Source organism: Sparus aurata, chromosome 3 (assembly GCF_900880675.1).
Source record: "Sparus aurata chromosome 3, fSpaAur1.1, whole genome shotgun sequence".
NCBI lineage: Eukaryota > Metazoa > Chordata > Actinopteri > Spariformes > Sparidae > Sparus > Sparus aurata.
In genome coordinates this window covers 12,329,374-12,341,476 of record NC_044189.1, presented here as the reverse complement: position 1 = coordinate 12,341,476, position 12,103 = coordinate 12,329,374, and the positions used below count along the sequence as shown (strand labels likewise).

The following is a 12,103-nucleotide window of genomic DNA, read 5'->3' as shown; positions in this document are numbered from 1 at the left end:
TGTGAGAAAACACATTTCCATTTCATTTCATTAACATTAACATTTATCACTGTCAACACAATTTACACTTCTGAAAAGACACTCAATACAATTGCAACATATTAACAGGATTAGAAAAAAAAGAAAAGAAAATGCATTTCTGTTGCAGTTAAGAGTTTCACATGATAAAGCTTTAGTGAAAAATGAGCTGAAACAATTTTTTAAAATGATATATGTTAAAGATTTTTCCGCTTGAGGCGATCTGTGACTGATCTTTGATTTTTTTATCTTTGATTTTAAGGTTCAAGGTGATTTATTTGTCATTAAAAGCGAGTAACTCCTGTATGCAATGCAAACATGGAGTATAATGTCATGAACATAAATACCTAATTTTGTAGCGCCTGTTTTTACACGTGTATCTTCAAATATCCCTGTTTATCCCTAATAATGTCTGACTTTAAACACACTGAAGTGCACAGGGTGTCAACAGTGAAGGTCATCTTTGCGTTTGCTTGAATCCTGCCTACAAATCCACCCCCTCATCTCTGCTGTCCAACTGATGCATTATTTGGCCACTGCGCATGCGTGCAGTCAGGTCTCACCCTCCTGTCCTCCAGGGGGCGCTGTCGGCTGGTGCGAGCGTCGGTATCAGTGCTGCTGCATGTGACTTTGACATCAACAGAGGGTAAGATATTCCTGCATGTTATGTCAGTATCTCGTTTATGTTAAAATATCGCTTTTTATTTGACAAAATATGTAGGAGTCCTAGTGTGTTTGGAAACATAGCTAATGGCGTACGTTTAGCCGATGTAACGCAGCGTTAATGATGACTTTCCCCGAATGCTAACGCTAGCATAGCTTGTGTTAAGACAGCAGCCCTGTCAAGAGACCGGGCACCTTTTGAGCTCAGTTACAAGCCTTGATTTGTTTTGCCCCTGTAGCACAATGAGGCTGACCACTCTCCTGTCGATGGCAGCCAGGGTTGTTGTGCCCAAAGATTTCCGCTACGGCACCAACAGACCATGGACGCCTGCTGCTAAGAGGCTGAACCCTCCGGGGAAGAAGAGGAGAAAGGTGTTCGTGGAGCCTTTAGCAGCAGAGGACTGGTCTGTTTTCAGAGGGGACACGGTGAGTAACTCATAACTCTCCCATGTCGTGTAGATCTTTGAATACTTACCATTAAAGTGATGTAGACAGACGGGAAATCAAGTGAAATCACTGCATGACTTGGCTTTATTGAATGTTTAAGGTGTGTGAAAATCCCTTCTTTAAGATTGTATCCTTCTAGTTTATAGCACTTAAAGCTCTTCTGATAGGTACAATATTAATGTGGTAATACTATAAACTCAGAAAAAAATGTGTCTTCCATAACTGAATAAACAAGCTTTTCTCGGAGGAAATAAGGCCCATGACCACTGTTTGATGCTAGAAAAGTAGCAGGGTCCGCCACATAGTATAACTTTAAATGTGCTGTCCTTTTAAGGTTAGTTTATTTAATTGTTAATCAGGTATCAATAGATTCATTTTTCTTCCGATACCAATTATTAATCATCAAGGAGACTGTGCAAAATTAAAATTTTTAATATTTCCATTTCTGCTGCTTTTTAAAATCCTTTTTAAATATTTGATAACTTGACTTACAGTTTCAGATTATTTTGTGCTCTGAGGCTATTACTTTGTGATGCGTAACTAATCATTTAGTGTTATGAGCCGACACTGAGTGAGACCATAGATTAGTGACTACAGACCATATTAATTCATTTTATTGGCAATCAGACACTTAGAAAACTACAGATAATCATTGTAGGAAAAATGCTGAATATCAGTGCTGGAAATGAATCTCTCCCTAATGCTAATGCCATAAAAGATGCTACATGTTTGCCATAAGGCATGAATATGACTCCATGAGAATCTGGTGGATAGGGCTGCAGAATGTCTTTGGCCAAATCTGGCTAAACAAAGTTGTTTTTATGAAAAAAGTGAACGTGTTTGCACATATGTTTCTTTTCTTTTGTTTCTTAGGTTGAGGTCCTTGCAGGGAAGGACAAAGGAAAGCAAGGGAAAGTGGTCCAAGTCTTCAGACACCGGAACTGGGTCATGCTAGAGGGAATGAACATAGTAAGGAAGTGATATATTTCTCAGAGAAAACTGAATCGCAGTGTTAGATTTAGCTTACGGGCTATTGAGTTCTTCTTCTAAGAACATTAGAGGCAGCGTCACCTGTCATCAATATTTAGTCTGTTTTCTGTTTATTACTTCATTATACACCTTAACAGACTTCTGACATGAAGAGATGACATTGCTAATATTTCAACATTTGAACAAACAGTAAAGTTAACAGTTACATTGATTTTGTAAAACACCATGCATTTATTTTTTAGCTCCACCAGATGGAGCCAGTGTCTGGGGCCAGTCTGCTGCTGCTGACAAAGCACACTATATAAAGCCATTTGGCCACCACCTTTTGTTTTATGTTGGATGACTGTGAACAAAGGTCTTTTTGTCTTAGCATCACAGGTACATTGGAAAATCTGAGGATTACCGTGGGACCTACATCGCCAGTGAGGCTCCGATCCAGCTCCACGACGTCACCCTGATTGACCCCTCAGACAGGTACAGTAAACCTGGCTACACTGCAACATTACATAAATGCTACTTCAGAATAGTTTTTAAAAAAAACAATCCTGTGTTATTTACAGTAGATAAAAGAAAATGTGTACATATTTATCATCCAGGAAGCCCACTGAAGTTGAGTGGAAATTCACAGAGGAGGGCGAGAGAGTCAGAGTGTCTCTCAGAACAGGTCGAATTATCCCGAAACCTGTCTTGGAGCGAAGGGATGGCATCGTACCATCACAGTGGAAAGGTGAGAGTGTCTATGAGTGTTTTGATTGGAGGGGGATTCTTTTCAGTAACCAGTTTATTCCACGTCTAGCTCAGTCAGCACTTAAAACTGGCTGAAATTAATTTTTCCAGCCTTACTGGCTTGAACACTAAAAATATGTCGCTGAGTGATGCAGTTTGATTGTTTTAAACACATGTCTTTCTAAACTAGAGGACACATGGGAAGTCCAATGTTTAACAACCCTCTGACGTAATTGTACTCCTGCTGTATGCTTAAAACAAACTTGTTTGTACGACGTGTCGTCTGACCACATTTGAAGGTGTTTACGGGGTTCTCAAACATCACACTAACAGAGAGGGGCAAGATTGGACTGGTTCTCAAAGATATTCGGTGTGTTGAACTCAGTTGTACATACAAAAAGTGAAGAATGAAGAGCAAATGAATGAAGGATAAATTAAAGTCCTGCATTTCTTGCTCATTTCCACGCATTGTCTAATGATTGCATGAAGTATGCATTAATGTGGAGCTGCTATCTTTGGAAAGGTTAAAAATGTGTCTGGGGCTGGGGAATTTTCAGACCAGCCACCTTTCATTCTTTATTTTTCCGCCCTCTGCAGACTTGAAATTCCAAAATAGATTTCAGAGTTATTCGGTCTGATTGTTTTACAGTGGAACAAAGGTCTCTTTGTGAAGTAGAAGCCACATGGAGAACAGCTTTCCAATTTACTTGTGCTCCCTGTTAATTCTTGTTTTTTTGTTTTGTTTTTGTTTGTTTTTTGTCTTTATTTTGACACTTTGATAATGTTTCCAAAAGATGTGGACTCACCCAAAGCCCGTGGTTCAATAATATTTTGACTAAAGCTGCGAAAAGCGATTCTGCAGAAAGATTTGATTGTTGAGCCTCATTCTAGGTTGATAAATACCCAAATACCTACTCTGTATTTGATGACCTAGGAAGGAGATTCAACAATCAACTTTCATACAGATTGTACCTTTTTAATTGTTCAACCACTAAATTATCTAATGAAAAAAATAAAATAAACAAAAAACTAAAAGATAACATTTTTGCCCTCACAGATGGCCCCAAAGACACCAGTCCAGAAGACACTCTAGAAAAGACCTATGTACCGTCTCTGAAAACCCTGGAGGAGGAAGTCATGGAGAAAATGGGCATTCAGGAGAACAGGAGGCACCAAAGGTCCTACTGGTACTGACCAGAGATAACAGAGACACTGAGGCCCTGTTGTGTTAGCAGCTGTCACATGGCCTTTGGAGACACCATGGAGGCGCCATATGGATGATATGAGTAAGGCGTATGGACTGTAAATTGCATACATGTTATCAAGGAAATGATGACTGTGTGAAGGTGAAGCAGATGTTCTGATAACCTGCAAATGTTCCCTGAATGTGTACAGTTTCAATCATTCTCTATTTGAAATGCTATCAGAGTTTGTTTTATGTTCTTTTCTTTCTAAGTGTGAATAAATGGAACACGTTAACTGATATAATGACTTTTATTTTGCTTTTTACCTGAGTTAACTGCATGTTTCAGTAGCAGAACTTGATATTCGTATACAACAATGCCATTTAACCACAAGCTATGATACGAAAGTGCAAGACTTTTTGTCATTTAAATGTCTCTTGGCCTCTAGTAGTTTACAAAAGAGCAACAGAGGCAGTTTAATTTACTAAACATATACTTTAAAAATGCTTTTATCAATATTTTTATATTAACAATGGGTCAGATGACATGGGTTCCTTGCCGTGAAGAACACCCTGAGAATTATTACATGACTTTAAAGTTCACTTCAGCTCTCAACTAGTTGTTTTACCCTCTTTTAGCTCATTGTTTTGTCTGACTTCTTACTGCACTTTAAAACATTAGTTGGCCAAACACGACTCCTAATGAATGATAATTCCCCATGAGAAAAAATCATTGCCGGTTAAGATTTCCAAAACTTAGGTTTTTGGCTTTAGTTTATACACATAAACATACAGTCATGATTTTTTTCCCAAACTAGGCAAACAGTTGAAACATGTTCACTGAGCACTAATGAAACATTAGTCAGTAAAGTTAGATAAGAAAAACTGTGAAAACAAAAGAAGTAAGCTTGTATTATGAGAACAGCAGTGGCTGCTCGTTCACAGAAAACAGAAGCTTCTGCCCCAGTGAGGATAAATCACTAACATTTAATGTTAGTATAATGCTGTACAGTCTGCATGATTGGAAAATTATTCTTGGTATTGGCAGAGTTAACAATGGTAATGGTTGCAGCCTGTTTGGATTATTCATAAGGCTGAAAATAGTCATATTATTTTACAGAAGCCCAGACATCAGACAAATGAGTCCCTCTTTCCAAAGAGTCTGGGAAACAGTGAGGAGAAGGAAACGGCTCGGGAGGAGACTACACAGACTGGATAGTTTCAACAAAGTTTGCACTCACCTCATTTGACTTTATATATACTGGCTCTGCATGTTGCTCCTGTGGTGTATGACGGTGTTGGCATCAGGTTTCAAATATGACCTCAGCCTTGAGTTGATGACTAAGTAGGTTTGTCTGCATGATATAAATGAGTTAAGGTTCACAGCAAAATCAAGTTAAAAGTTGCAGATAGACACTTTTTAAAATCTGAAACATACAATTAGTTTTTTTTTGTTTAAATGTTTAATACGTTCTTTATCAAAGAGTTAAATCTACTGGTTCAATTTTGCTTAGATGGGTTCATACATCTCTAATGATTGATTCTTTTTAGCCAGTTAATTCTCCCAAAGTCAATCCCAGTAGTAACAAAAGCAAAGAGTGTCGTATTCCAATCATTTAGAAAGAAAACGCATGTCTTTCATACACATCCCACAAGGTAAGTAGTTTTGGGTGAATTTAAGCTTAAAGGACAAGTTCACCAAAAATGAAAATTCAGTCGTTATCTAGTCATCCTCATGTCGATAGAACGGTCAAGTTTCGTAGTCACAAAACATTTCTTGAGCTTCACGGAAAAACAGTGCCGCAGCATCCTCCTGAACAAGTGAATAGAAACATAAAATGTCTTCAAACAGCCCGACTGGTGAAATTCAAGTGTCCAGAAGCCCCAAGGTCCAAGAGTGAATACAAAAATATATATTTTCACCTTTTTTTTTAAACTTCACTGTAGCTTCTAAGATAAAAGAGTTAACGTGCATCATGACTGAACGGTTTAATTGTTGGGTGGATTCAACCTTTAAATAGAAGAACGTTCCAGGAGGCTTAAAGGACCTATATGTACTATTTGTTTTGGGCTAGTGGCCGACCCGTCCATCCCAAAGCGCCAGTTATTTCAGTCGTCATCTGACTGAAGTTTGTGCGAGTTAGAAGTCATGGCTCCATCCATGGAATATCTGAAGTGTCCCGAGCCAAACATTGCCGAGTATTGATAAACCAGTGTCGCTGTCCGTGGTGCTGGAGTAACAGATGCATTTGTTTTGCATTTTTTTGCGCTTTCCGTCAGTTTTGTGTTGATTCTATAACATTTTCTATACCATATACTTTATAGGTATATCTTCACTATATACCACAAATACTCATTTCTGTCCTAAATTGTAGCCTATGTACTCTACAGAGCAGTGCCACCTTCATGATCAAATTTCTAAGTACCAACATTGCGTCACAGAAGGGTGAGAGGATCATAGAGGCACACTGCTACCTGAAGTATTCTCACAATGTTTTCCAGAATCGTTCAGATATATTCTGTATTTACAGAAAATAAATAATTACTTAAAGCTGCTGTGTGGAACATCGGTGCGTAAAGCTGCATCATTTCATCTGTCCCGCAAAATCCAACCTGGGTTCTTCACAAATGGCTTTGTAAAGGCGTCTAAGAGAGATGGGGGAGGTCTCATTTTTCATGTCATGTTGGAATCCGTTAATCTGTGGGGAATAAAAAAGTGATTAAAACATGTAAATTGACACAAATATATACATACAGCCCCTTTGAATTCAAATAGAATAAATAAATCAATATCTTCCTATTGGAATTATATCATGGCAGTGTGGAGAAGACCTTAGAACAACATTTTGAGAATCAAGAAGGGGAAATGCAATGTACTGAAAATAAAAGTGAACTGTTCAGAACATGCAGAAAAGTCAAAGTCTAAAGCAGCAACTAAAAGAGTCAAAATGTTGATCGTTGCACTGTGAGGATGTGGCTTCGTGACTGTTTCTGAGATTGTGGTTGCGGCCTAATTTCAATTTGATTTCTCACCATTAAGAGCTGCCACACATCCAGCAACACTCACCCTTAAAATAGCCCCTTGTAGCTATAAATACTCAGTTGCATCTGTATCAAAGGGAAGCCCAGTCTCCTGTACAGCCCATTTATCTGTGATATATGAGCGCGGCTCTCTATGAAGTCTCTTTTTCCTCGCTGGTTAGCCACCAGTATTGATTTACAATAAGACTAACTTCACTTGCTGCCAGATCTCCAGCTGGAGAAGCAACTAACTGTGTTGCCAGGCAGTGACACACACAAAAAAACGATGTGTCACAGATAATATAACTGAGTCAAAATCTCACAGCGGCTCTCTAAACCCTAATTTCTGGTCAGTAGCATCATGCACAAAGCATGGCAAGTCGTCGGTTTGGCCAGTTAGTGGATGAGTGCAGCAGTTTTCCCAGACTCGTCCCTCCTGAACCAGTTTGCCTCTGCCACTCTGCATCCAAGAGGGAATAAAAGCAGCCAGTCAGCGGAAACAGGGTTTTTGAGGTTTCGCTTTTTATGGGAGGAAAAATGATTCAAAGGCCGGTCGCCTTCTTTCCTGTCATTGCGTGAGCGTTGTATGGATTTCAGTCTGGGGATTACAGCAAGGTGAAGTGTAATATTGGTGAAGTGGAACCTTTGTATTACTTCATTTGTCTTTAGTTTTTTTTCCATGCGCACACGCAAAGATTTATGGCCGCCTTAGCTTGCGCAGGGCAGAATGAGTTTTAAGAATGCCCGTCTTGTAATTTCCATTTAGCGGTGAGTTGACAGCATTTCTGGTAACCCAGTTAAATGAGACCGCTGAACATGACTCAAGCAGAATTAAGAAGACATAAAAATAAACTGCTGGCTCTGTATTTTAGCTGAGTCACAGCTTGCTTCTCAGCCACGTAAACTAATGAATACCACCTGGAGGTGTAGGTTGCACGTGTCAGAGTCAAATTCACGCACAAAGGTGCTATTCTTTCATCTAAATAAATCAGATGATGGTGTAGTGTTTAAGGTAAGGGCTTGTTTTCACCTGGTGCTACCTCTGTCTTCACATGATGGACTGGTTTCGAGCTTTTCTGTGCATATTTCGTCATAAAGGTTTCAGAAGCTCACTCCTGCAACACCAGCGACATTATAACCTCCTTTTATAGAGACAGGAAGGTTTGTGATTGCTCAAACATCCCCGGAACATCTGAAGACACTTAAAAAAAAACTAAATTTGAGTGTTGCTCCTGACTCACTTGATGATCTAAGCTCAGCTTCAATATAATGATAGTGTCTAAGTATAGGCTGGTTGTTTGAAGGCTGCTGGAAAATGTAACGCTAGCCTGTATGCAGGTTTGAGGCATGGCTTTCATGCATGTTAAGCTATGTTCGGACTAATTTAGACGCTCTCGGTGGATTCTTGTATCTGACCTCAACATGTTACGGTGAGGAGCTGAAGAGGAACGTAGATCACTGCTCTTACTTCTCCTTTTAGATCTCAATTCCCTCATCACGACTTGATTTATGGGCTTTATGAATTAATTAATTAACTCACTTTTGCAGACCTGTACTTCACAGAACAAAAGCCAAAATGATAGTACAAGGTAGCAATGTCTTTTAAAGGACTACTAACTTTTTAGTAGGAAGGAATGTAAATATATCATGTAACCATGCAATAATGTAAATAATATCCCAAGTGTATTAGCAATAAAATGTAAAGTAGCAGTAGTATTATATTATTGGATGATTATAATCATCATTATTGATGCATAGCAGCATGTCATTCTTGTGGTAAGGAAGTTTAATTTGCATCAGGGCCTCATATTCTATAAAGTAATCATGTGTTTTGTGTGTAATATAAATGACTAATAAACATCATCTGCAATGTAACCAGCAACTAAAGCTGTCAAATAAATTCAGTGGAGTAGAAAAAGAAAAATATTTCCACTGTAAAAATGAGGTTGAATGTAAGTAAAAAAAAACATAAAGAGGAATTACTGAAATCATCTCACATGTTCTTTATCAGCAGATCAGGTCTAACCCGTTACTGCAGATGTTCAAATTTATAATCGTTGTCTGAGACTTCTCGTCCATGTTGGCCTAAAGTGAAACTATGTATGTGGCTAAAGCAGCGGGCAGTGTGGCCACAAGAGGTAATTACAGGATAACGACACACTGAGTTTCCTTTCCTCAAAGCTGGGGTTGGTGAGATTGTAGAAACCAGCAAGCGCCAGCTAAATTTTGAAAGTATCCAGCTGAAGAAATCCAACCCCCTCCCTGACTAGACAGACGCCTAAGGCCCTGTAGCTCTTGCTGGCCAGTGGGGAGAGATGCTAGCAGCTAACTTGCCACGTTCAACGAGCTCTCTTAGCTTTTCTTAGTCTAATAAATACAGAATTCAATACATCTATTAAATGCCACAGTCATATAAGCGCAAGCATAAAAGAGCTATCATGATTATACCTACCTCGGTCCAGAAAGGTTACCCAGCAGGACAGTTCCTCCTTACTGCTGTGAGTGCATTGTGCTACAAGTGTTAGCTGCAGAATGAGTCTGTTGCTGTGACAATGGCTCTCTTCTCTGGGTCAGGGGCAGTGTGCTTCGTGCTACGGAGTTAGTTAGCTGCTGGACAACAGGCTTAGGGGATGTGTAGTGTGAGTGCATTGCATTATGAGTGTAAAAAATGAACACAGCTATTGTTAGTATTCACCACTCTCAAGTTAGTCTGTTAGCATTGGGAAATGTTGGCTTCTGGCTTTAGCAATGCTTTCACTTGCCTTGTGTAAGACTCCAGTCATGAGTAATGAGTGCATACGCAGTGTGTCGGAAGAGAGACAGGTCGCCTGTCTAATCTCTATCACCAGCCGAAAGAAATTATTGGGTTCATTTATTACTGGCCTGCAACAGACACAGATACAGGATATTTTTTCTTAAACTTTTTCAAAGCATTTGATTTGTTGATTAGTGCGTTCCATTAACCTTGGAACAGGAAATTTCTTTTCAGAAAAACAGTTTTGTTCAGTTTTACCGTTGTTTGCAATACCACCTGATACAAATGCATACAAACATCAAAGTAAGATGTCCACAGATAGAAGTTGGACAGTAGTGTGTGAATTTAAAAAATGTAAAAAATTGTAAATTGTAAAAAATGCTAACAGGTAAAATTACCTGTTAGCATTTTTTCAGGTAATTTTACCTGTTAGCATTTTTACAATTGTCAATGGACTCTTGAATGAGGTTTTCATATCAGGAAGTTCGGGGTTCCACTTTAGCTCTCTATCTCTGATGAACTCTATTTGTGAAAGGGAGACTGGGTTATAAGTTATTTAGTCTTTAGTCCGCAGTTGAGAAAACAATCCCAACACAAGCTCCATTTAGTAGCTGTTCTTGAGCTTTGAACTTTACCACAAGATCTCCATTAGCAACGTATTGACTTATCCCTCCCCTGGATTGACCCTTTCTATCACTGAGGTGTCTGTTTTAAGGACGGCCTTTCATTTCCTTTTCATTTTGCCATCCTGCTGCTGAAGACTGATGACAGCAGAGGGGATGACGTTTTACAGGGAACATTACTGCTGACTAGACTTGGTCAATCTGGGTCACCGTGACAAACCAAATCGCACCTCTGATCTCGGTCCGGTCTATGAGCTTTGACATTTCCCTCCCAGACAGTCCTGCTGGTACCTGGGTGTCAGATTCCTCAGGTGTGAAGCACCGACCATGACCTGTGGCACCACAGTTCAACTACAAAGCACCATTCACTCTGTCTGAATGGGGTAAAGCGAGCACCTGCTCTACAGCACCAAGTGAAGAGGTGAGGCTGTCAATATGCTTCGAACAAACTGTGTGACAGATTGTTCCTTGCTCGTTCTCTGCTGCAGTTTGCCAGGTGTGTGGAGAGAGAGAGGCGGTAGGCTGATTTTAATGTTTATCGTCCTCATTATTCATTCTTTAAACCACTTCCATCACCCTCCGTTTTACAAACAAGTGCGTCATCATGAATGGCCTCCAGGAGAGAGTGTCCTACAGTTTACATTGTTTCCTCCATATGAAAATATGAAATAAATAAATGTGCAAAAGTGTTCAGCTTGTTTACTTGAAGATGACAGGATGCATTAACATTACTAATTGCGGTAGCTCGAGATTGCCGATGGGCACGGGGAATGTTACATCACAGCACGCCAGTCAAATGCCCGCGTGGACAACTTAGTGTAAGTGTCAAAGAAAAATGTAACATCTTTGTATTTGGGGAGATTATGGATGTTAACCAGATGTCAAAGGTGAGCCTGAGGATATTACACAGCTTATCTACAAGCTATGTAAAGGATTAGTGCCAGTGAAGGACACGCAAACCACAAGAACATCTCCTTTTTAAAGTCTGCGCTTTGTGCCACAAAATCACAGCATCCCTTTCTCTTAACCTTATTATCTTCTCTTTAAAACACAATACAAATCGTATCCATAACATTTAGCGCTATGGAGCACAGAGCAGTGCTTTGGTGAGCAGGTGTAAGCAGAACTGAGGTGCAGGCTGTCAGATCTATGAGGAGACAGAGACGGCAGGCTGGTTTGTTATTTAGGGATCAGTGGGTGGACATGTTGTCCCACCAAAAACGTCTATGAATGCTCAGGAAAGCACAGATTGTACAGCCTATATTGCAAAAAAAGGGGAAAAAGAATAATTGACAATATGATGATATCTTCTCACGGTGGGTAGCTACCGTCGTCTTCTTCTTGCATTTAATGTTTCATTGCAGGCGGCGATCTGTGTCATCTATGACAATGCGGGAATAAAGATGGAAAGGATTTCAGAGGCAACTGCTTATTATCAAGTGTGTATTACCAACACAATATCGATATTTGATCTGTATTCTCACAGTTATCACCAATATAACCCTAACCCTAACCAATATCAGTATATTGTGACGCCCCAAAATGCCTAAAATGATACATTTTTTCTCATGACATTAACTAGATATCTAGTAACGTAAAGTCATTACACAAACAAATATCAGCATATCACCAGAGTAACTGCTCGTTGCTGCTAACTCTACTTTCCATTAGCTTGTT

The 12,103-nt window shown here is 39.5% G+C and overlaps 1 protein-coding gene across 2 annotated transcripts; it reads left to right on the top strand.

The window, feature by feature from the left end:
* The first annotated feature begins 552 nt into the window (after positions 1 to 552).
* mrpl24 (mitochondrial ribosomal protein L24) lies at positions 553 to 4,327 on the top strand. Of its 2 annotated transcripts, none has more exons than XM_030412491.1 (6): positions 553 to 664; positions 921 to 1,107; positions 2,002 to 2,097; positions 2,489 to 2,592; positions 2,715 to 2,845; positions 3,902 to 4,327. In XM_030412491.1, exons 1-6 carry the CDS (start codon positions 561 to 563, stop codon positions 4,036 to 4,038), a joined length of 759 nt encoding a protein of 252 aa, XP_030268351.1. In that variant the 5' UTR covers positions 553 to 560; the 3' UTR covers positions 4,039 to 4,327. The 2 variants fall into 2 exon arrangements, with proteins under 2 accessions (XP_030268351.1, XP_030268352.1); XM_030412492.1 differs by lacking the exon at positions 553 to 664 and adding an exon at positions 666 to 686.
* Positions 4,328 to 12,103: the final 7,776 nt, after the last annotated feature.

What these genes read in the sequence shown, in the direction of transcription:
- mrpl24 (XM_030412491.1), top strand. Translation starts at nt 561, where the DNA reads ATGCGTGCAGTCAGGTCTCACCCTCCTGTCCTCCAGGGGGCGCTGTCG. An exon ending in GACTTTGACATCAACAGAGG is followed by an intron (nt 665 to 920) that starts GTAAGATATTCC and finishes TTGCCCCTGTAG; the next exon opens with CACAATGAGGCTGACCACTC. An exon ending in CGTACCATCACAGTGGAAAG is followed by an intron (nt 2,846 to 3,901) that starts GTGAGAGTGTCT and finishes TTGCCCTCACAG; the next exon opens with ATGGCCCCAAAGACACCAGT.